A 25,482-nucleotide genomic window follows, 5' to 3' on the forward strand; every position below is an offset into this window, starting at 1 on the left:
AAAGCTTATTCAAAGAAATAATGGCTGAAAATTTCCCTACCCTGGGGAAAGAAAAAGACATCAGAAATCCAGATTTACAAAGACCCAAAAAGATGAATCCAAAAAGACCCATACCAAGACACATTATAATTAAAGTGTCAAAGTTAAAGACAAGGAAAATCTTTAAAGCAACAAGAGAAAAGCAACCTGTTACATACATGAGAACACATGTAAGACTATTAGCAGATTTTTTTCAGCAGAAATCCTGCAGGCTAGAAGGGAATGAAAGGATACCTTCAAAGTGCTCACTCAAAAAAACAAACAAATTACAGGCCAATATCCCTGATGAACTTAGATGCAAAAATCCTCAATAAAGTATTAGGAAATTCAATTCAACAATACATTAAAAGGATCAAACATATACCATAATCAAGTGGGATTCATCTCTGGGATGCAAGGATGGTTCAACATTTGCAAACCAATCAGTGTGATACACCACATTAACAAAATGAAGAATCTAAATCATGCGATCATCTTAATAGATGCAGGAAAAATATTTGACAAAATTCAATATCCATTCATTATAAAAACTGGAAGAGGATGACACACACCTCTACATAATAAGTTGATATAAGCCCACAGTTAACATCATATCCAGTGATAAAATGCTAAAGCTTTTCCTCTAAGATCAGAAACAACAAAAGAATGCCCATTCTCACCACTTTTATTTAGCCTAGTACTGGTAATCCTAGCCAGAGCAATTAGGAAAGAAAAAGAAACAAAGGACATGGAAATCAGAAAGGAAGAAGTACAATTTTCTCTCGGTGCAGACAACAGATTATATATAGATACCCTAAAAACTTCATAAAAAATGTTAGATATAATGAACAATTTCAGTAGTGATGCCAAGGAAACAAAATACACAAAAAACAGCTGCATTTCTATATACCAACAATGAACTATGAAAAGAGAAGAAAACAATCCTACTTACTATAGCAGCAAAAAGAATAAAACAGGAATAAGTTACGCAAGGAGATAGAAGATAAAAACTGTAAGAGAGCGATAAAAGAAACTGAAAAAGATACAAATAAATAGAAAGGTATTTTGTGCTCATGGATTAGAAGAACTAATGTTGTTAAAATGCCCACACTACCAAAAGCAATCTACAGATTCAATACAATCCCTATCAAAATGTCAATGGCATTTTTCAAAGAAACAATTGAACTACAAAAGACCCTGAATAGACAAAGCAATTTTGAAAAAGAACAAAGGTGGAGGCATCACACTTCCTGATTTCAAACAATCATGCTATAGTGATCAAAACAGACACATAGATCAATGAAGAGAATAGAGAGCCCAGAAGTAAACCCCTGCATATATGGCCAATTAATTTTTGACAAAGGAACCAAGAATATGTATTGGGAAAAGACAGCCTCTTCATTAAATGGCGCTGGGAAAACTGGATAGACAAATGCAAAAGAATAAAACTAGACTCCTACCTTACTCCATATACAAATATCAAGTCAAAACAGATTAATGACTAGAAAGTACGATATGAAAGTATGATATGTTGTTTCCTAGAAGAAAACACAGAGGGTAAACTCTTTTGACACTGGGCTTAGCAATAATTTCTTTTTTGACACCAAAAGCAAAGGCAATAAAAGCAAAAATAAACAAGTAGGTCCACATCAAACTAAAAAGCTTTTGTACAGCAAAGAAAACCATCAACAAAATAAAAAGACAACCTATGGAATGGGAGAAAATATTTGCAAACCACACATTCAATAAAGGGTTAATACCAGACATACACAGAACTCACAACTCAAAAGCAAAAAAAAAATTTTTTTTAAATGGGGAATTTCCTCAATTTTTAAAAATGGGGAAAAGGACCTAAATACACATTTTTCCAAAGAAGACATACAAATGGCCAAAGATATATGAAAAGGTGCTCAATTGTACACTGTTGGTCACCATGTTGACTGGTACACCCACTATGGAAAACAGTATGGAGGTTCCTCAACAAATTAAAAATAGAACTGCCGTATGATCCAGCAATGCCACTTCTGGGTATATATCCAAAGGAAATAAAATCATTAGCTGTTAAAGAAATATCTGCACTCCCATGTTCAAAGCAGTATTATTCATAATAGTCAAAGTATCAAAACAACCTAAGTGTCCATCGATGGATGAATGAATAAAGAAAATGTAACATACACATATACAATGAAATATCATTCAGCCTTTAAAAAGAAGGAAATCCTTTCATTTGCTACATGGATGAACTTGTAGGGCATTATGCTAAGTGAAATAAGCCAGACAAAGACAGATAGCTACTACATGGTGTCACTTACATGTAGAATCAAAACAAAAACAAAAACAAAAAAACAATTGGAACTCAGAGAAACAGAGTAGGAAAGCGGTTGCCAGGGGTATAGGGTGTAGGGAAAAAAGGAGAGATTGGTAAAAGGGTACAAATTTTCAGCCTTGAGATGCATAAGACCTGAGGAAGTAATGTGTAACATAGTGATTACATCTGATAATCCTAGACTGTATGACTGAAATTTGAAGAGCAGAACTGAAATGATCATATTCGTTCACACACACGCACACACACCCAACAGTAAACGTGTGCGCTGATGGATGGATATGTTATTAACTCAATGGGGCAATCCTTTTACAAGGTATACATATATCAAAGCATCATAAAATCTTAAAATTTTATTTGTGAATTATACTTCAATAAAGCTGGGAGAAAAAAGAATACATGAAATAACTTGAAGGAAGGCTTCTAAATATCAGTCAGAACAACTGACAATCTTTATATATTTACTTCCAGTAGAGAACTCAGGTGATTACTGTCTCAATTATCATATTAAAAAGAACAGAGTTCTAATTAATGTTTTACTACACTTAAAACTCCTAAACTAATATATGTAACAGAGCAGAGCAATAAACTGACAAATGACAAGTCAATATCTAACAAGAAAAATCATGAAGATTCTACAAAATGAGCATATTCTTACCCATATCCATCAAACTATAAAATGCTAAGGTCTGGTGTTATGATTAAGAATTATAATACTGAATTATATCTGAGCCTGTAACTGATCAAATTTTATATATATTTAAGGGCAAAGGTTTATCTATTGAGAATATTATTTGGCAGATATAATTAAATTTTCAAAGGGATACTAAAGTAATTAGCTGTTTTTAGTATATGTAACCAGAATGTTACTGGAAAGCCATTTGATGTGTGTAGATATCAACAAAATAAAATTTCAAGTATGAATCCTGATTCCAAGTCCTCTTATTTAGATATTATCTAAGTACTGTTTTCCATATTGCTTATTTTTGGGTTAAAGGTAAACCATTAAGATTACTAAAAATAGCATTCAAAATATAAGGATATTTCGTTACAATCTCATCCAAATATCAATGTTGAAAGAATGAAGAATATTATCACAATTTGGAACAAATAAATACATAACCTAGATGTTTAAACTTTATTTAATTCTAAAAATGCTCTTGGCTATCAAAATCTCTGTGCCTTTCCTCCTTAATTAATTTAATGAAGTCTAACAGTATACTACAACATAATAACAGAAGGAAACAAGTGTGTCTTACCTAGTTACTTTGCAGTTGGATTCAATCAAGTCATTTTCAAAGTCAAGCAGGCTGGAAGGCAGATTATATTCCAATGGGGATGTCAGTCTTTTCAAACGCAACAGACCAACACAAAATTTTGCTCCCATCTCTTCTAATTCTCGAGTACCAATCTGTAAACCCTAGAAATAAAGCAATTTCATATATGTAATTAGGACATTTGCTGTCCTCTGGCTGTTTCTTATTATAATTACATAAAAGAAATTTATAATTATATTAATAAAATTAAAAGGTACTTTGTACGGGCCTACAACTCAATAAGCACAATGTCTTAACAATATAAGATCATTTTAGGTCACAAAGGAAACTGTCTCAAAAAACCATTCTAAATGTCTATTCGCATTCATTACATGCAAACTATTTTCACTAACACACTGGGAAAAAAATAAACATTCTGTGGTTATATTACTCTTGGAGTTCATGTGTGAAATTATATTTTTGCTAGTATTTCTTGTAATCTACTACTTTGGATGCCAATGTTGAAATACTGTACTGTCAAAATCAAAGCCCGAATTTGTAATAACTGAACATTACCATATATAGACACTCTTTACCATATGATAAAAGAAACTGGTAAATAAAAAAACAAATAAAAGAAAGGTAACTATGTCAAAAAAAAAAAAAAAAAAGAAACAGATCTAGGCCAATGAGGTAGCAGTAAAATAAGTTCCTATGTTCCATGTCAATTAGGAATGCCCATTTCAAATCTGGTCTACTGCAGCAAAAAGAAAATTTTACTGCAACTTATTACCCTTTTCTGACAGTTTCCCAATAAACAATATAAGGCTTATCAAAAGTTAAATGTTACCACATAAAATGATAAAAATGGACTATAAATCAAAACATTGCTTATTGTTTAATTTTCAGATAAAAATGAATCTCTAAAATAAGTGAAATCCTTACACCAAAAAAAGTTGCAGGTGAAAATGAGAGCACACATCATTTAGAGAAAAGGTACTTTAAAACAGCTTTCCAATGACGAGACTGAAAGCACACAGTAACTGAAGAAATAAATTGTAAAAACTGTTACTTACCCTACACAAAGCACATGCCTTTATAATAATGATTATTTTTTTTAAAGATTTATTTTTTATTTTATATTTGAGAGGGAGAGGGAGAGGGAGAGGAGAGGGAGAGAATCTTCAGGCAGATTCCCCACTGAGCAGGGAGCCTGATGTGGGGCTTGATCCCATGACCCATGAGATCATGACCTGAGCTGAAACCAAGAGCCTGACACTCAACCGACTGAGCCACAGAGGCGCCCCGGTAGCCTGACGGTTTAAGTATTTTACCCATCTCCAAATATTCTAGGAAATGGAACCTGACTTTATTAGAAGATTCATTTGCCTTCTTAATTTAAAAGCTTTAGAAAGGCTATGACTGTTTCTGAATTAGTTCACAGAAAATAAAAATAAAGATCATTTACAGCCTAAAATTCAGTAATATAAGAACATGCTTGAGGTGAAGAGAACTGTTTCTTAAAATATCATTAAACTCACACAACTTATTAGCTAACATTAACAAGTCTGAAAAGTATACATTACGTGTGTAGGGGCAGATGGGAGTATATGGGAATTCTGTACTTTCCACTCAATTCTGCTATGAATCTAAAACTGCTCTAAAAAAAAAGTTTATTAACAATAACAAAAAAGCTTGTAAAAAGAAAATGTTATGATCACAGGACTGAATTTTAGGCATTAAAAAAAAAACCTGTTCAGGTTTAATGCTAAGACATTTCTCTGCATAACAGTTTTAAATCAACATTAACTCTATTAACTAAATCATATAAAAAAGAAATGAGTATTTACTAGGTACCCATTTTATTTTTTAAAGTCTATAGATTTAAAAAAAAATAACTGTTTGGAAAACTGGTTTAACATTTTATGTTTCAAAATATATTTTTTAGCTATTTTTAAAACGTGGTTTTTGAAATGACCAAAGAAATTTATCAAAATACAAATAGAATGTTTTAAAAAATCTAATGAAAGTCTATCAGTAGAATCCAAATATAATAAGAAAGCACTAATGCTATATCCCATAGTTGATTTCAAGGGGCATGCAAACCTCAGTTTCTCTACTTCTCCTCCTGCCCCCAGAGGCTAGTTTCAAAGACACTGATGCTTTAAATTGCCTTCTCCAGTCTGACTGCATAAAGGATCTCTTTAAGACATAATTTACAGTCTGTTTCCATAAATCATACAGCTTAAGGGTTTTTTCCTCAGAGATACCTATGGTCTTATACAAAAGTGATTCTCAAGCGTTGTTCCCATCCTACACACTTAAAGAATATGAGACTCTTGGCAAAGTTGTCCACGACAGCAATGATTACGAGACAGGGGTTGGGAGCTAGAGTAGTGCTCTAGGACATCTTATCTCTTATCACCACCATGTCCTTAGCAGATGAGAAGTCACTGTTTTACAGTATTTGAAGAGAATTCAAAGGACATTACATTTTGGAAAAATAATATACTGTGGTCAACCTAAAATTTAGGGGAGTCATTCAACAGAAAGTACTGAAATTTCATTAAGTTTTACTCTACCAGGCCCCAAAAGTTTGAATGTCAGTTGCAAGATCTATACAATTTTCCTCCAGTTTGGTACAGACTGAAAAAGTCATTACTTAGGCTCTCCAGTTAAGCTTTCAGTCAACTATAAATGTTGACATTTTTAATACTAACCAATTGGGAGATTTTTAACTCTTTCCAAACAAAGTTACAACCATTTTTATGTGAGGTATATGAAAATCACTCTTAGATTGTTTTCTCTTGCCCTATACAAAACCAAATCAAACAGAATGAGGAATAATTAGCATGACACCTGAAAATCTTTCTGGAGCAAAAAAAATAAGTACTTGTCATATTTATTTGTTTGCTGTTGTTTATCTAAGCTCCGACTGATTGCTCATTAGGTTCTCAATCTTTCAAATTAAAAAATTCAAAGTCACGTAATATTTTATTAGTCTTTAATTTCAAAAGTAAACTTTAAGCTCCAGTTGTTTCCAATAAAAGTCTATGGCACCAGGGGCGCCTGGGTGGTGCAGTCAGTAAAGCATCTGACTCCTGGTTTCAGCTCAGGTCTTGATTGAGCCCAGCGGCGGGCTCTGCGCTCAGTGCGGAATCTGCTTAAGATTCTCTCTCCCCCAGGCGCCTGGGTGGCTCAGGTGGTCAAGCGACTGCCTTCGGCTCAGGTCATGATCCTGGGGTCCCTGGGATCGAGTCCTGCATCGGGCTCCCCCTGCTCTGCGGGGAGTCTCCATCTCCCTCTGCCTGCCACTTCCCCTGCTTGTGCGTGCGCGCTCTCTCTCTGTCAAAAAATAAATAAAATCTTAAAAAAAAAGAATTCTCTCTCTTCCTCTGCCCCTCCCATTTGTGCTCTCTCTCTCTAAAATAAATAAATACAACTTAAAAAAAAAAGTCTATGACACTAGAGAAGAGCAGTCTTAGTAAAGAAAACATTTTAGTGAAGGGATATGCATTTAAAAGTCACACACACACACACAAATCTAAGTCTATAAAACTTTATAAATAAATGTGTTTATTTCTAAATGCATAAAAATATATTTATATCCAACAAATTAAAATGATAGAAAATTTTTATTGATAATGTACTACTTGCGCAGCTCATTATAAATTACCAATCAATATTTAAATGTGTACCACAACATGCCTTCTTAAAAATAATGAATGTAGACAGGCTCAACCAAGATTTCATAAAGACCAAAAGCAAGCTATTTAAGTACAGAGAAGTAAAAAAGAATTGCATATGATTCAATTCTATTCTTGCAAATTACATATAACTCAGTATAACAAACATGTCATTTAATATATACTTGAAAACCACCAGCATACTATGTGAAAAGGAAGTCCTTAAAATAATTTTTACTGATCAAAGTCCTGAGATGTTTTACCTTATATTTTCCCTGATCACAGCCACATAAAGTACTTTCCATGGTATAGCTTCTTTGTACTCCTATCTCCCTCCAAACTACAACACGTGCCGTGGATTCTTTAGATTTTTCTACTACAAAGCTACAGCTGCTCATGCAAAATGCTGGGGCAATATGGCTCAGTATCTTAGGCAAAGTCTGCAAAGATAAGAATGATAAAATATTTCAAGAAGGTTTTTTTTTTAAATAATAATTTTTTTTGTAATTTTTAAAAATTTTCATGAAAGCATGTGATCAGAGTAGGGCCATGTGGATCTTCTTGCTTTATCCCCTGCTATTCCAAGCATCAAAATCACTCCTTACTAATTTAGAATTTTCTGTTTTCCTAGATGAACAGTAACCAGTTAGAAAATAGAAGGATCACATTCATAGTAGCAACCAATAAATGAACGAAAACCATGTTAAAAAACGTTTAAAAATATGAAAAAAAAACCGTGTTTAAAAAACAAAGCAACTTTAGTCATGAAAGATGGCCTATTAATTAAGAGATTTAATATTATGTCAATCACCTCTAAGTTAATCAATAAGGCTTAAGGCAATCACAATCAAAATGCCCATTTTTTTTTGACTTCACATTATTCTCAGGTTCACCTGGAGTGTGTAAGTATGGGGGCAGAGCCAGTGGAACTCTGAGGGAGGCTCTGACTAGAGAAATAATCCAACAGATATTCACCTGATTATCTACGTAAGGGAAGTAAAATCGTGATACTGTGTTGGACCAGATACCTCTCCAGAAAGAGAATTCCGAACTGGAACCAAAGGCAGGTGTCAAAATTAGAATGATTAGTGGAGAGAAGGCCGATCACTCCCTAACTGCTAGCACCGCTGGAGAGCCACTGAGAGAAACTAGCTGAAGCCACTCTTCAGTACGTTCAAGTCTAACTGCACTGTGAATTTAAACTTACGATTAGTAAAATTTCAAAATGAAATTAAAAACAGTAAACATGGAACTTTATTTTTTAAATCTTGGGATAAGAAGTCTTTCTAAGCCTCAAAACTCAGAAGTCATTAAAAAAAAAATCAACAAATATGATGTGAGTTTTAAATTACCACACACAAACAAATGTTTCACCATATTTGTAATACATATAAAGAGTTGTTATCTTAAAAACAATAATAATTAGATGACCAGTATAAGAGTAAGCAGAGAATATGAGAAAAGGCTTTTAAAAGAGAGGGAGAGGTCATAATTGGCCAAACATATGAAAAGGTACTCAACCTCATTTATAATTACAGATATTAAAACCATCCGATAGTTCTTCCCTGGCAGAGCTGACAGCAGGCTATAGTAAGGGTATGGAAACAGCACTGTCAGTCACTGTACGGGGCACTATCGACTTACACCATGTTCATGTAGGACAATCTGGCAATACTAATCAAACCACCACTAATAGTAGTTGGACTACTAAACAAATTTTGGCACATGTGTACAGTGATAAAAATGCACAGCAATACATACTGACTGTGGTGTCAGAATAAAAACAGAACTTCATATGCTACATGTATATACATTTAAGAATGAATGTCCTTAGAGGCAAATCTCACAATACATTGGTAGAAATGATTAGTGACTGACAGAAGATGACTTTCACTTACTACTCTTTGTTTCTGGAGTGTTCCCATTTTTTTTAATTTAACTCTAATCATTTTATTTATTTGGGAAAGGGGAAGAAGAAAGAGGACACCAAAAAGAAAATGTGCCTTTGAATTTCTGCTCACAGCAGTGGGACGCTACTAAAACTCTTTTGGGAAAATAACCTGGGGTGCTTTGTTTGAGCACAAATACAGTAGGAAAGCCACTGTGCCCGAATGGAGAGCACCCAGGACGTGAAGCAGTAAGATCTTTCAGTCCTGGGCATACCTCAAAACACACCCAGACATGTGGAAACATGGTATGTAACAGATGGCTTTATAAACTGGCACAGGAAGGATGTACTGTTTAATAAATGGTGCTGAGACAACTGGCTATATATGGGAAAACTAAAATTAGATCCCCAACCCTCATACAAAAATACATTCCCAATAGATTAAAAATCTAAATGTGAGAAGCAAAAATTTTAGAATGGTTAACTTGAAAAAATCTGAAACAAGAAAAAAATGGCAAAATGGCAACACTTGCTGAATCTGAGTAGGTCGTGTATGTTAAATTATTCTCTGTAGTGCTATGCACGTTTGAACTCCAAAAACTCCAGACTTATCTGTAATAATTACCCTGTATCCTACATCTTCCACAACATCACATGAAGTTGCATTATCGTGGGTATGCCATACGGTCTCTTTGATGCTGCATCCATACATAAATACATTCTTCTTCCGGGAATGGCCATGATAATCACAATAAACCTTGAAAATACAATATATTTTAAAAATTAAAAAACTTCAAATTCATATATTGCCAAATAAAGCTAGTTAATACCAAGACAATAAATAGGTCTGTTTCTTTGCCCTTTATATTGTAACTGAGCCACCATTTAACAAGTAGAAGTAATAAAAGTAGTAAGATCTGGTTCTGGAAAGGATCTGTGATTAATTCCAGAATGGCTACATCCTTTCCAGGGCTTGCATCAAGCCATGAGTTCCACTCTTTCTTATGTATCTACTATTCATCATTTAAAAAAAAATAAATTCAATTATAGGTCAAATCTATAGCAGCAATCATCACTGATCCAAGGGTTGTTAAAACATTTACCTAATTTGAAAGAACATGAAAATGCTCTCATGAAAAACACTATTTAAAAAAGAGTATAGTTTCAATTCAATTTTTAAGAGCATCATTTTTAAAATGAAAAATAAAGAACAGGCTTGCATGTCAATGCTGCTGCTCCTTCTCTAAAGTTTTCCCATCTTTCCCAAAGGAAGATTACCTCATTTAAACCATAATATAATGGGAACATTCTACACAAAAACATTCTGCAGAAAACAGCATATACACACAGTTTGGTAGTCGACCACCGTGCCTATGCCACCTTTCATATATATACTGGAGACTTACCTGATTCAGCGTTGACTAAAGAACTCAGAAATAAGCTTCTACTAGTTTGAGAATTTGGAAGATACATCCTGTTACCTTAGTGTTGTTCGAACAGTGAAGTTAAATACCTAAAATTTACAACCCGGAGTTACCAATATTCATAAACAAAAAAATAAAGAGCGCATGGGAACTATAAAAGTTAAACCTGATGAAATAAGAATATGGATAACACTGTATTAATTTGACATCATAATACACTGATATTATGTAATTGATAACAGAAGTAATTGATAATAGAAGATATTTTAAAGAAATTACTTTTTAAATTAACATTTAACTTTTATAACCATAAAATACTGAGTCATTAATTAACAAAATCATTTCTCTGACTAGACAGTACAAACACTTACCAGTGGTAAATGCTTCACAGCTGCCAGGTACTGCAGCAGTCCCTTAGCATGGTAAATGGTCGGATGCAAATCTGGATTTGGACTCTGCCACTGTCTGTTCAGATCCTCTCCACTTAAAGAACAGCGGTGACTACACACACGTAAACACAACCGCAAACATTAGTACTGATAAACTCTTACATATATTTAATTTTATGATTCTATTCCAGTAACTATTTCCAGTAAATACACTAGTCATTAAATAAACACTTATTAAGTATTTGCTTTGTGTAAAATCTTGTGTTACATGCATTTAACTGTGGTTAAGTTTTCAGATATTTAGGCCAACATTTTCAAGCTATTGAAAAAAAAAAAAAACTTAGGGGCACTGGGTGGCTCAGTCTGTTGAGCTTCTGACTCTTCATTTCGGCTCAGGTCATGATCCTCAGGGTCCTAAGGTCGAGCCTGGCATAGGGCTCTGCGCTCAGCGGGGAGTCTACTTGAGATTCTCTCCCTCTCCCCCTACCCCTCTCTCCACTCATGTGTGCACACACACTCACTCTCTCTCTCTCAAATAAATAAAACCTTAAAAAAAGAAAAAAAAACTAATTCTCAATTCTGAGGTCTTATTTCAGGCTCTATAAAATTTATTAACGGTCATATTTTCCATTCTGACTACATAATAATCATTTGTTATATACTAACATCCTGTACTTCGATTGTATTAGTTATTATGTAAAAGTGCTATCTGGGGGAGGCGCCTGGGTGGCTCAGTTGGTTAAGCATCTGACTCTTGATCTTAGCTTGGGTGTTGATCTCAGGGCTGTGAGTTCTGGCCCCGCGTTGGGCTCCAGGCTGGTCATGGAGCCTACTTAAAAAAAAAAAAGAAAAGAGAAAGTGCTATCTGAGCTGGGCCCTCCTAAAAAAGAGAAGTATATGAAAAATTTACATTCTTGCAAAAATTCAAATATATTTTCATTTAATTGCAAGTATTAAGTATTAAAGCAATTGAGCAAAAATTTAAGCAAACTACCAGAAGGTGGTAACAGAAATATAAACACAATTTTAACTGGTGAATATGCTTCTAAATTAAAACCAGTCATAAAAATCTCATTTTAATTTTGTAACATACTACCTAAAAGGAAATTATTCTAGCTTTTTCATTCAAAAATTTCCTAAAATATGAGAAATATCCATGCTACCTTTATTGAATAAATAAAATATGGTATCCTCAGCTTTGCAGATGCTCATGACAGCAAGACCAAATTCCCATCTTTCAGAAAGAGACCTTTCTTAATTCCCACAAAAAATAAACTGCACTAACTGTAAGTCATCTCCACTTAAAAAGAAGTTATCTTCTAGTATTTCCAGTCTAAAGAATTCTTTCTGTCAAAACTACACCTCTTCCTATAAGGAAGAGGTCAGCAGGTAGAGCCAATCCGTATTAGTGGAAAGAGATCCCAGAAGTTTCTAAATCTTAGAACAACCCAAGATCATGCCACTAACAAACAAAAATATAAGAGGATATGTTAAAAATCTTTCTCATATCCTGACAATGATTTTTTCTAAAACAATTCAAGCAAGACATACATTTTATGAAATCATATTCTCATGGAATAAATACAGAATTTCTCAAAATATCATACAGATATATAAATGTATTTTCCTTTAAAAATTTATCTTAGATGAATTCCCCACCAACAATTTCTTTGTTCTAGAAAAATCACTCAATTTGTTTTCCAAACTAGGCTGGATGCTATGATTTCGACCAGTTTATACAGGACAGCCACATCATTTATAGCATTTCTATAACATTTGCTTCACTTACTTTCCATTGATGACACCATCTGGATTTAGCATAGGGACAATTTTAAAAATATAGGATTCTCGTAGGCTCTGGGCAGTAGGGTTATTACTCATGAGGTACTCCAATGTTCCCTTCATTACCCAACTTGCATTAGTTTCTCCAGGATGTACCCGAGCAGATAAGAAAACGTAAGGGCGGTTTCCTAAAGTACACATAAAATCTCAAATTAAAATGAACAGCTACTAAGAGTTTGTGGGATGTCTGACTTTGGGGATTTAGAAATATTTCTATTCAATTGTGAATTCTGATATAAATTCATAGCAATACTCCCTGTGTACCTACTATATACAAAAGTGGCACTAGGCCCTATAGAGAAAACAGATAAAACCCATATAGGCCATGTCCTAAAGAAGTTCATAGTATGAACATAACACATAAGACAATAAACAGTATTTGAGTCACTTATTTATTTCTCAATAATTAATCTGACATATAAAACTAGGTCTTTTATATAATAGTGCTTTTTATAAAGAACAAGTAGTTGGAGAAGCTTTATATATAAATTTGTTTTTCATAAAGTCATGGGGGAAAATATCATTTTACCCCTGTTTTATAGTTGCTATGATAAGCAGAGATAAAATAAGGTATATCTGTTCAGAGATTTACAAAGAAAAATTTTTCACTATACATTTAGATACATAGGTCTACAATATAACCACTCAGCCCACCTGCTCCTATTTTCATGCATAGCAAGCTTTCTCTTTCCTGAAAATACTTTACCTTCTTATCAAAATTAGAGCATTTTTTTCATTTTTTCTATTACAGCTGTACATCTGAGACAACTTTAAAAATATAAATGGCAGGGAAAACCAAGTAGCTATTCAGTGCTAGCATCAAAGCATTTGATAGGTTTCTGGTGGTTTTAATTATAAATAAAATTATTTTATTAGTTTAATAAATAAACTAATCTTAATAAAATTAGTTTATTGAAAATTTTTAATAAAATTAGTTTACTGTAAATTTTTAATTGTAAAATTTAAATTTTAAACATTTAAAATTTAAATTTTTAAAAGTTTAAAGAGTTCATGTACTACATGAACTCTTTAAACATTTTGTTGCATTATACTTTGGGTAGGACTTCTAAGGATAAGAACTATAGAATATTCATATTGAGAGAGACCTCAGAGATAATCTCACACAACTCCCCCGTTTTCGAAATGAGGAAAATGAGGCCCAGAAGTAGGCCGAGGGCTAGGCAGTAATAGGACCAAGACTAGAACCCAAGACTTCTGATGCCTATTCCTAGTACTGTTGCTCTTACAAAATATATATGAAGCAAAGGAAAGTAAGAATATTGGTATTTTGAGTGAAGAAGACAGACTTACTGAATTGACAGATATGTTCATAATAATTAGACTCTGGCATTGCTGTTATAGTCACCAAGGGACAGGTGTTTCCAGACAGGGTTTCACATAACACATCTTTTCGAAAATAGATTTGCTGAGGATTGTGTGCTGATTCCAATTTTTGAAGATGCATCTTGATAAAAATTTAAAAGCAAAGTATACAATCATTTAACAACTCCCTAGGATAAATAGGAACAAATGCATCCAGATCTCCACATAACGAAAAGTGAATCAGATTCCTAATTCCTTCTCTGAAACCCTCAGGGAGCCAGATGTAGTTTAAACATCAGTTCTTTGAGGCAGTTAAGAAAGGGGATAGATATGGTGCATATACCATTAATTCTGCAATACCCCAGTGGGGCCAGCAGCAGCAACCTGGAATAAGCACATTACTATTTCTGCAGCAAAACATACGAGGAGTCACTCAAAGTGGAATCAATATTCTAAATAAGCTCATATCAATTCAGGCCAGGCTTTGCTGCCAAATGGGCTATGAGAAAGCTTTTGGTTTTCAAAGCTTTCTGAATTTTCAAATTTAAGTGACTACAGACCTGCAGAATGAGATATGTAGCACAAATTTTTTTAACAACTTTTCCTGATTTCAAGATTAATACAGGTTCATTGTAAAATGTCTAGAAGACACAGAAAGTACAAAGAAAAAATTTAGAACACCCATAACTGCATCACCTAGATTACTACTAACAAATGCCAATGTAACCTGCTTTTATCACTTAATAATTTATACACACACATTCATAATAACAAACACTATATCCTATCACTCAACACATGAAATACGTGTTTTTTGAAAACACAAGTTTTAATGGTTTTAGTATATGGTTATACCACACATAATTGTTCAATCCCTTATTTTGAGATACTTAGTTGGTTTTCAAAGTTTTGCCTATGTTTGTTCACATAATCACAATTTACTATGTGGCCACTATTTCTGTGTGGGAAACCGTACCCAGCACTGGGGATGTAACAGTGAATGAATAGACCCTACCTTTGGGAAAATACAGAGTGCTGTGAAAGCCTGTGATCAGGGGCAGGGAGCCTAGCTGAATCTGGTCAGTGAGAAAAGGTCTCCTAAAATAAGTCACATTCAAACTGACATCCAAAGGATGAGTGAGGAGGGTAGAGGGGAGTGCTGCAGGCAGAAGGAAGGTATATGAGAAGACCAGGACGAAAGCAAAGAAAGAGGAAGAGCATCTTAAAGAACCAACCCAAGATGCCCTGCAGCCAGCCCAGGAAGGTGAGAAACAGAATTAACAGCGGCTGAAGGGCCTCACAGGCCATTCTTTCACAAGATACAGCATATGTATGTATGGCTGGTAACTGAGATAGAAAAGTGACATGTGGATAACCTTAACAAAAAATAAACAGGCATATATTTTACTGTGAATTAATACCACAAATATTAACTTAGGATGAGGATAAACTTTAAAGAGTTAAAGTCCATTTAAAGATAAATATTAAGTATATAAATAGTTTAAACAGTACATGGATATGGCAAAAATTATGAAAAATAGTAGAGAAATGACAATATGAACCATGGTAAGATCTCAGACTTCATTAAAATGGCAAGAGAAATCACTAAGGAGCTTTAAGAAGGAAATTTATGGGATCAGATCTTCCCATCAAGGAGCCCTCCTGATATCATGTGGGTGAAAGACTGATGAAGAGGAAAGGGGATAGAAGTGAATTCTAGAACACCAGTGAGAAGAGGTGGCAGAAGTCCAGAGGAGAGGCAGCGGTAATGCCTACAAAGGTCATGGTAGTGGCATTGGAAAAAAGGAGGGGAATTCAAAATGTATTAAAAAGGTAACGTCAGTAAAGAACAATAATACATAACCCTGTGAATAACAACACTGTATATTCTGATGCTATGTTATTTGGCACAGAAAGATAACTGGTAATACCTTTATTGTAAGTTGTAACCTTTATTAAAATAAAGTCAGCCACATTCAATGTTCTTAGCCTCGTTATCTCTTCAGTTCAGTAGAGTACGTTTTTCTCTCCTTTTCCCCTAATAATCTGGAAGCTTGTTTCTAAATCACAGTGTTCCAATTTCTTTCTGGGTAAACTGATCATACCTCTATGATCCTTGATCATTAGGACATTCTGAACTGAGAAAAAATCTACCATAGTAATTACTCGAATTCATTTTTCAGTTTTGTTTTACAATGCAAATACTCAAATATCTCAAAAGAACCCACACAAAACAATGCTTATATCCTAAATTCTAAAGAATCTGGACCTAGAACTCCACATCAATGAATTCCCTACACATTTTTCTATTGTTAGATTTTCTATGAGATTCAATGCCTCTCATTAAAACAAGTGGAACTCTCACCTAGTTAAAATGTGTAAATCATGGAGAACTATAGATTTCTACACAAAGATGGAGAGTAAAAATCTCTTCAAATTTCTTTGGTATTTCTACTAAATAAAAATAAAGACTACATTCCCATTTTACTCCTTTTAATGTTTTCAACAAGTATTGTATTATTTTCTAAAATATTCAGCAGGTTTTTTCCTCATCTTATTAATATATTTCATTAAAACCATTTTTTTCCAATTCTCTGACACATGTATATAGCACAATAACAGCCATAATACAACTTAATGAGTTCTCACCTGTAAAGTTGAATATGTGTATGGATAGTGATAAGCAAAGTAGCAAACATCATCTTTATGTGGAAAATTGACAGTGAATGTAATTGTATAGTAGGATTTTCCCTTTTGCCCACCTGCAGCAACTGAACTTCTTGAGAAGTGATTTCTGCAATAGAAAAGCACAAAACATGTTTATTTCTTCCACACGAAAGTTCTGATTTTCCTTACCACTTTTTACACAGAATTTCGGGGGGGGGAACCCCACACAGTTTATAAAAAGTTTAGCTTAAATATTTTATAAAAATTAGACTTGGTACTAATGCAACAGTTAATTGCTATCGGCCAACATTAGTTTTCACCTCTGGATTTACTTTTAAATGGAGTTGAGACTCTACACCCCAAAAAAAGTTTAGAACCTAATTCCTTGTTAGCCACACACATTACTGGAACTCAGCAATTACCATCAATAACTGCTACCACCGCTAGACGAAAGGCTAATGGCTGCCTTTCAAGTGGACAGATCAGAGGACAATAACTAAATTCACTATCAATCTTAAGATTACAAAAAAAGAAATAACCAGACGTGATGTGTTTCCTGATATGACGCAAGAGGAATTCACTGCACCATCTATGAAGTATTCTTGCCAAAAATCAAACCTGAAGTTGATCAAGCTTCTAGATCTAACTACTACTTTATAGGAAATCAGTGAGATAGAAGAATTAATTATCACCACAGGGATGCAACCAGCAAAACCCAAAATGTGGAAAATCTTGCATGAGAGATGACCCAGTTTCTTCAACAAATAAAGGAGAAATAATAGGAAAAAAAAAAAAAGGGAAACCTCCATATTAAAGGAGACTTAAGGGACATAGCAACAAAAATCAAATGCAATGTGTGGTCTTGGTTGGTCGGGTTAAAACAATCCAACTATAAAACAACACTTATGAGGGGCGCCTGGGTGGCTCAGTCTGATAAGCATCTGCCTCGGCTCAGGTCATGATCTCGGGGTCCTGGGATCGAGCCCCATGTCAGGCTCCCCGCTGAGCAGGAAGGTGGCTTCTCCCTCTCCCTCTGCCTTTCCCCCCTGCTCGTGCTCTCTCTCTCTCATGCTCTCCGTATCTCTCTCTAAAATAAATAAATAAAATCTTAAGAAAAAAAACACTTATGAGACAGCTGGGGAAGTATGAACAATGACTGGATATTTTATCATATTAAGGAATTTTCTTAGGTGTGATAATAGCATTATGGTCAGACTGTCTTTAAAAATCTCTAAAAGACAAAGATCTCTGAAGTATTTATCGATAAATATGATATCTGGAAATGCTTTTAAAAATTCAGTGTAGAGGTAGGAGTGAAAGTATTCCTAAAACAAGCTAAACATGTGTTGATAATTGTTGAAACTGGGTGACGAATAGACGTGGTCTCATTATCCTATTACCTGCTTTTGTAAATGTTTGAAGATTTCCGTATTAAAACGTTTTTAAAACTACACATTACTTTCCAGACTTTAAATATCACTGACATTTGATGGCCTAACAGTGCTTTGTCTATCAACCTAATTTCTAAAATTTCAAATCATCTTATATTATTTAAGTCATGAACTGAAGAAAATCCATGACCAACAGTTTATTTACTTGCATGCACATACACATGCATGGTATTTTCAAACTGGTATTATCTTCATTAACGTGGCCACCATATCTTGAATACTCAATGACAAGGTGCTATGGGTTGAGGAAAACACAAAATAAGTTCCAGAACTTCTGGCCAACTCTTTTCCCCCCTAAGTTTAACATCTAATTGGAGAGGTATTGATAATACCACATTATAGCTATATGGTAGTCTGTAAGTTATATTCTCTCATAGACTGGTGGAAGTAGTTTTAGTCTCATTGTGCAGATGAGACAAAGAAGCATCGGAAGACTTGGCTGACATGAAAAGTTAAGACAGATGCAAAGACAGTAGATTTTAATCCTATCTGGATTTCCAGCTTCAGGAAAGCAACTAGCCTAGTGCTTGTTACACAGAAAATAGTTAATAAACGTCTGTCGAATTGACCTGAATTCCAGTTCCGGGTCTGGAAGTAGCCAAAAGAAGAAATAAAAACGAAACTAAACAAATGAAAATCCTTGCCATCACCCCCTACACAAAACAGAACCACCACCTGTCATGTTAAGACCATTCACTTTACAATGTGAAAAAGAAAAGCATTCATTGATTGACAATTTCTATTCCAACTTTATGAGAAAGAGATAAATAAGAGTATTTTTATGTTAGCCTACCACTAAAAGAAATACGAAATGTATTCAGGCACAGATGAACTGCATACCATCTTACACTTCTATTCCTCACTTACTACTTATTTTGCTATTCCAAGTAGGGGGAAACCCTGCTGAGATGAATTCTAGGAAACACCGACTCTCTCTAGAAAGTAATAGCACTTAAGAGCTAGGTTTTTCCAAAGCCATGTCTTAAACCAATAAAAAGTTTAATTTCAGAAGGCTTCTGATTAAAAAAGGAACATTAGAGCTAGTTAAACACAATATAAAAACCCAAAATCCACTGAACAAAAATGTCAGAATTAAGATTAATAACAGAGAAAAGACAGGGATGTCAAATGCATTCGGTGGAGGAAGTTATCCAGAAACATATTACATGCAGAAACAGTAAAAACAGGAAGCAAGGTATATTGTAATCCCAGATTACTTAGATGTGAGGCTGAAGAATAATCCAATCATTCCAAAGAAGCAATAAATGATTTCAAGCACTTATTTCTGACTTGGTAAGTAGATGGCCTATTTGAGGTCAAGTTGAACTTTACAGGCTGCTATAACTTTGGAATACATCTCCACGTAAAACAGCCTGGAAATACAAATCAAGTAAATATTTGCATGCAAAAGAGAAAAGATGAGAATTGCACTTAATATCATCAGAACAAAAAGGCACTGCTAATTATTTCCTAGAATTCCTAATTTCAGTTTTATTTAATGAAGTTTCCAGAGCCTTAAAGCTAAAAAAGTTGAGGACACATAGCTAGCTAAGTGGTGAAGATAAGATTTGGACGAAGTCTGTCTGTCTGTCTTTAAGACACATTTTATTTCCACTAAATATACCACCTCAATAAATCTCAAATTTTAAAGGACTCTGCTAGAGGTAACAGTAAAGCATATCACCACAGTTCAAATAATGCAATAATGACTCTACTTTCTAATCTTCAAATTGAAACAGAATGAAGTTAAGATCCCATTCTCTCAGCTGATGTCCTATTATTCTTAGAATACTTACTTATAGTAACAAATGTCGGTTCCCACACGAATCCACCATGGTCTGGCGTTTAATGCTTCCTGAACCGAATACATGAGTGGTTGCATACCTTTGACAGAAAGATAGGAAAAATAGGAAAAAAAAAAATCGTTTCAGAGTTTCTGAGTTACAAATTAGTCATGCCATTATAGAAAGCACCAAATGTTCAGGAAAGCTAAAAGAAAATACATTTCAGTTTTTAGTATGTATAAAAAAAATATGAGATATTTCTTTAAAATCTCCTCTAAGTCGATCAATGATACGTTTTTAATCCCAGTTTACCTAAAATGGGATTACAACTTTAATGAGTGAAAAGCTATTAAACTTTATTAACTGATCTCTATATGAGATCAAATAAAAATAATAAGTAAAATGTACTCCTTGGAACAAGTGAGAGTCAAAAAATATATAAAGAAATAGTATATAATCACGCTTCTAACTCTCCAGGGATTCCCATCTACACTGAGGTTAAGAAGGAAAATGTCACGAAAATGTCAAGATTGTTTTCTTCTTCAAACTTCTCCATACAAATATGTGCTTATAGTGGGGAGGAGGTGGAGAGACTATTGACAAAAATAGGATTAAATATAAAGCGCATTTTGTTAGGTAGTTTCAGAAATATACTCTACAAATGAACTTTAATATTATCTTATCCAATTTCATAAAATAGTACACTCGGCTTCTAACTAGAATTAATGAAATTCCTATGCTAATTTTAGAAATGTTGACAATTTTTATTAAGATCTAGTTTGACTTTCCTAAAGATAGAATCATTTTCTTCATTTTCTTGCTACAGAACCATTTTGTTAAATTTACCTCTGAGTATTTTTATTAGTCTTGAGTAGTCTCTTGGGTTTTCTACGTATGAAAATCATATAATTTGTAATTCAAAGTATTTTACCTCCTCTTTCAGTGTTTGTATCAGTTATTTCATTTTCTACTTTTATTGTATTAGAGAAATCAAACAACCTCAAAAGTGATTCCGAATACAGTGGTAAGAAGACCAACAAACTCTGTCTTGTTTTATATTTTAATCAAAATGTTTTGCCATTCAATGCAACATTTGCCAACTTATTTGCATATCAACTGTATCTTTTTTAATAAAAAGAGCTAATGCTGAATAATTTCTATGTGCCAGACACGGCTCTTAGCATTTTTACACATGTTAATTCATTAAATCCTCACAACAACCCTCTGTGGCAGGTGCTATGATTACTCCCATAACTAGAGTCGTTTCTTTCATAATTCTTATTGCACTTAAGTATTTTAATTATTTTATCAGATGCCTCTTCAGCATTCACTAATAGAATCACATGGCTTTTCTCCTTCAATCTGTTGATGCAGTAAATTATGTTGATAGGTTTCCTCGTGTGAACTATCCTTGCATTCCAAGAAAATGCTATTCTTTCACTAGTATATAATTATATTAGCTAAAATCTCATTTAGAGTTTCTGCATCTAAAAATTGGCCCTTTTTAAAAAAATTACCTTTACAAAGTTTTGGTATAAGATTACACTAGCTTCAGAAAAATATACTGAGAAGCTATCCATTATTTATTGGAATAAATAAAAGTATAGCCTATTTCTTAAAAGATAAATATAATTCAGCTGAAAGGCCATCTAAATAAGGTGACTAATAAATACATTTTTTTAAAGATTTTATTTATTTATTTGAGAGAGAGAGAGAGCAAGAGCATGAGCACTGGGGGGAGGAGCAGAGGGAGAGAGAGAAGCAGACTCCCCGCTGAGCAGGGAGCCAGATGCAGGGCCTGATCCCAGGAACTTGAGATCATGACATGAGCCGAAGACAGACACTTAGCCGACTGAGCCACCCAGGTGCCCCAAATACATTTTTATTTTCCTTTTCAAAAGTTACAGTCTGGTGACTAACATAACATAATAAAATTAAAAAAAAAAAAAGTTATAGTCTGTTCAGAATCTCTACTTTTTATTAATCAATTCTGGCATGTTTTGTTTTATTTCTATCATTATTTTCAGCATTTTTAAAAATTCATTCTCTTCCTTTTGGTTTTTTATTTTAAATAATGCAAGTTATTAAAGGCTTTCAATTTCCCTCCAGCTACCAGTTTAGTTATGTCCCATAAGTCTATAAAGTGTCCTCTTCTGAAGTACTTCCTACATCAGAGCTATTCAGGTGAACTCCACCAGAATGGAGATGTTCTGTATCTAGTCTCCAAGGTGGCAGCAACCTGTGGCTATTAAGAACAGGAGGTGGGCCCAGTGCCACTAAAAGAACAGAATTTTTAACTTTAAGTTAACTTAAACTTAAATAGCCACACAACCGTGCCACACACAGCAAGCTTCCAGTGATCTGAAACACCAATTTTAAATTTTCAGATTTTTTTTTTTTTAGGAAGAACTTTATATTTCCAAGTACCCAGTTTTTGTGTCCAGTTGATTTCCACTAATACTCTGAATTACAATGAAATCTGTAAAATCTGAGTTTTTTTTTAAATCACCAATAAGTTGTGCTTGTAACAAAATATACTAACAGTTTTAAATGTTTCATGCACATAAGGAAGACACCTTCTTGCACTCCCTCTATAAAGCTGAATGTAAAATGTGAAAAACAACAGTACTTCTATTCTGATTCTGTAAGTATAGTTCACTGCACGCCAACCCCCCCAAAATAAAGTATTTCCAGGGTGAAGTTCAAATGGATTCTTTCACACACTTCATCAAATACTCCAACTCAGGTGACATTTTGTTTCATTCACATTTGTAGCGTGACTTTTTTACAGTTCTTCTGATTTATCCTTCCGTGGGAGAAGATACTTAGGACTTCTGCCCCATGTCCCTAACATTTCTCAGTTTCATAATCATATTATATCATACCATTTCTTGGGACCATTTCAAATTTTTTTAAGGCGTAATTTCAGGATCCCACTAACTTCCAATTCTAATTTGGATGAGTTGCTTTCTAGAAATGCTCCTCAGCTTTCATCTTGTTCACACTGGAATCCCAGATTAGTTCCACCATTTCTTCCATCTCAGACCTTACATCTCACTCTCAGTCAGCTGGAACACATCTTCAAATATATTCTCAAAATAGAATCCTAATGAATCCAAAAATCAAGCTTGTTGACTATATTATTCACATTTTCTGTATCGTTTAGGTTTTCTCTTCTTAGTATGTTAAATTATGAAAGTGGTATTTTAAATTCTTACAATAGCTGTCTTCTAATTAAGTTGTATTTCTTGGAGCTTTTGTTTGATCTATATGGATGCTCTGTGGTTATGGTTGCTGTTGTATTATATAAAGGTCTGTGTTCTACACAGCAAAGGAAACCATCGACAAAATGAAAAGGCAACCTACCAATTGGGAAAACATATTTGCAAATCATGTATTTGATAAGGGGTTAATATCTAAAATATCTAAAGAACTCATACAACTCAATAGAAAAAAACAATCTGATTAAAAAATGGGCAGCCATAAAAAAGAAGGAAATCTTGCCATCTGCAACAACATGAATGGACCTTGAGGGCATTATGCTGAGTGAAATAAGTCAGACAGAGAAAGAAAAATACCATATGATCTCATGTGTAGAACCTTAAAAAAAAAAAAAAAAATCTCATAGAATAGAATGGTAAATCAGGAAGGGAGTAGAAACAGAGGTGGGCAAAATGGATGAAAGTGGTCAAAAGACACAAACTGCGAGTTATAAAATAAGTAAGGCTGGGGAATGTAATATACAGCATGATGACTATAGTTAATATATAATACTATTATTACACATCTGAAAGTTGCTAAGACAGTAGATCTTCAAAGTTCTCATCACAAGAAAAAAACTTTAACTGTGTGGCAACAGATGTTAACTAGACTTCTTGAGGGGATCATTTCAAAATATATATAAATATTGAAGCATAATGTTATACATTGAAACTAATATAAGGTTTTACGTCAATTTTACTTCAATTTAAAAAATGTTTGTGATTGGGGCGCCTGGGTGGCTCAGTCAGTTAAGCTTCTGCCTTTGGCTCAGGTCATGACCCCAGGGTCCTGGGATCCAGTCCCACATGGGGCTCCCTGCTCAATGGGGAGCCTGCTTCTCCCTCTGCCCTTTCCCCCACTCCTGCAAGTGCTCTCTCTCTCTCTCTCTCTCATAAATAAATAAAATCTTTTAAAAAAATGTTTGTGATTACTATACATCTTCAAGAACTGCAACTACTAAATACACAGGATCTATTCAGTGCTTTTAAACCTGAATTTTTCTTTGTCTGGATGGGAATGTAACTTGGCGCTGCCACTATGGACAACATGCATGGAGGGTCTTGAAAAAATTAAGAATGGAAATACCATATGATCCAGCAGTTCCACTTCTGGCAGTAATATAAACATTTTGCCGTATTTTATTTGCATTTGGCTAGTTTATCTCTGCCTAATCACTCATTTTCAACTTTTCTTTGTCATTTAATTCACACTGCCCTCCCTCCTATTGTATAACTTTTTTTTTTTTTTTTTAAAGATTCTGTTTATTTGTCAGAGAGAGAGCACAAGCAGGGGAAGCTGCAGGCAGAGGGAGAAGTGGGCTCCCTGCTGAGCAAGGAGCGGACAGCAGGACTCAATCCCAGGACCCTGGGATGACCTGAGCCAAAAGCAGATGCTTAACCGACTGAGCCACCCAGGCGTCCCCTGTATAACTTTCAATATTTGATTTCTGAGGACATTTCAGCTCATAGTTAGTGATGATAGATAGACATTTCATCTCATTTTCTTTCTACTATTTGATGTTTTCTTCTTCTTCTTTACCTTCTTACTATTACTGGCCTGACTGCATTTCTCCATATTTTCTTTTTCCTTTTTCATTATTTGGAAGCTTTCTATTGTGTTTATCAATCCCACTTCCCATCCTCATAGTTATGATTAACTGATATTTCTCTGATACTGTATCAATAACTAAGCAATCCCACCAAGATAAGTTAACTTTCGCTTCTCCCATGTCACCCCCCTTAGAACATTTTTACTTTTAACACATTTTATAAATTCCAAGTGTTCTACCTTGAGATGTTTTCCTCATTTACTTTTCTCACAGAAGGTTCAGGGGTAACATATTTTCTAAATTCTACATACACAAAGATATAGTTTGTTGGCAGTTACAAACAAATGACAGATTTCGCAAAAGACATTTGGCTGTCCTCTAGCTTCCAGTGCGCCACAGATGAGAAGTCCAACACCAATCTAATTTTTTCACATGCAGAACAACACAGTGATTAAGAGCATACAATTTGCAACCAGACTACCTGGGTCTGAATTCCAACTTCATCACCAACCAGATGCATGATCCTGGGCAGATTACTAAACTACTGATGCCCCCTTTTTCTCTTCTGTAAAATGGATTCTGTTTAATGGATGAAGAGTATCACATGTGTTAGCACTT

At 34.2% G+C, this 25,482-nt stretch overlaps 1 protein-coding gene across 4 annotated transcripts in view; it reads right to left on the reverse strand.

Moving 5' to 3' along the window:
• The window catches only part of AGTPBP1 (ATP/GTP binding carboxypeptidase 1), a 165,936-nt gene that overhangs the window by 12,063 nt on the left and 128,391 nt on the right, over nucleotides 1-25,482 (reverse strand). For all 4 annotated transcript variants that reach the window (XM_036097661.2, XM_036097662.2, XM_036097665.2 and 1 more), the window contains exons 18-25: nucleotides 20,067-20,154; nucleotides 16,802-16,946; nucleotides 14,141-14,294; nucleotides 12,777-12,957; nucleotides 10,970-11,099; nucleotides 9,800-9,931; nucleotides 7,550-7,726; nucleotides 3,604-3,764 (exon numbers count right to left, since the gene is read on the reverse strand). In XM_036097661.2, coding sequence (XP_035953554.2) covers nucleotides 3,604-3,764; nucleotides 7,550-7,726; nucleotides 9,800-9,931; nucleotides 10,970-11,099; nucleotides 12,777-12,957; nucleotides 14,141-14,294; nucleotides 16,802-16,946; nucleotides 20,067-20,154 — 1,168 coding nt within the window. The remainder of the gene's footprint in view (nucleotides 1-3,603; nucleotides 3,765-7,549; nucleotides 7,727-9,799; nucleotides 9,932-10,969; nucleotides 11,100-12,776; nucleotides 12,958-14,140; nucleotides 14,295-16,801; nucleotides 16,947-20,066; nucleotides 20,155-25,482) is intronic.

The sequence above is a fragment of the Halichoerus grypus genome, chromosome 14 (assembly GCF_964656455.1).
Source record: "Halichoerus grypus chromosome 14, mHalGry1.hap1.1, whole genome shotgun sequence".
Taxonomy (NCBI): Eukaryota; Metazoa; Chordata; class Mammalia; order Carnivora; family Phocidae; genus Halichoerus; species Halichoerus grypus.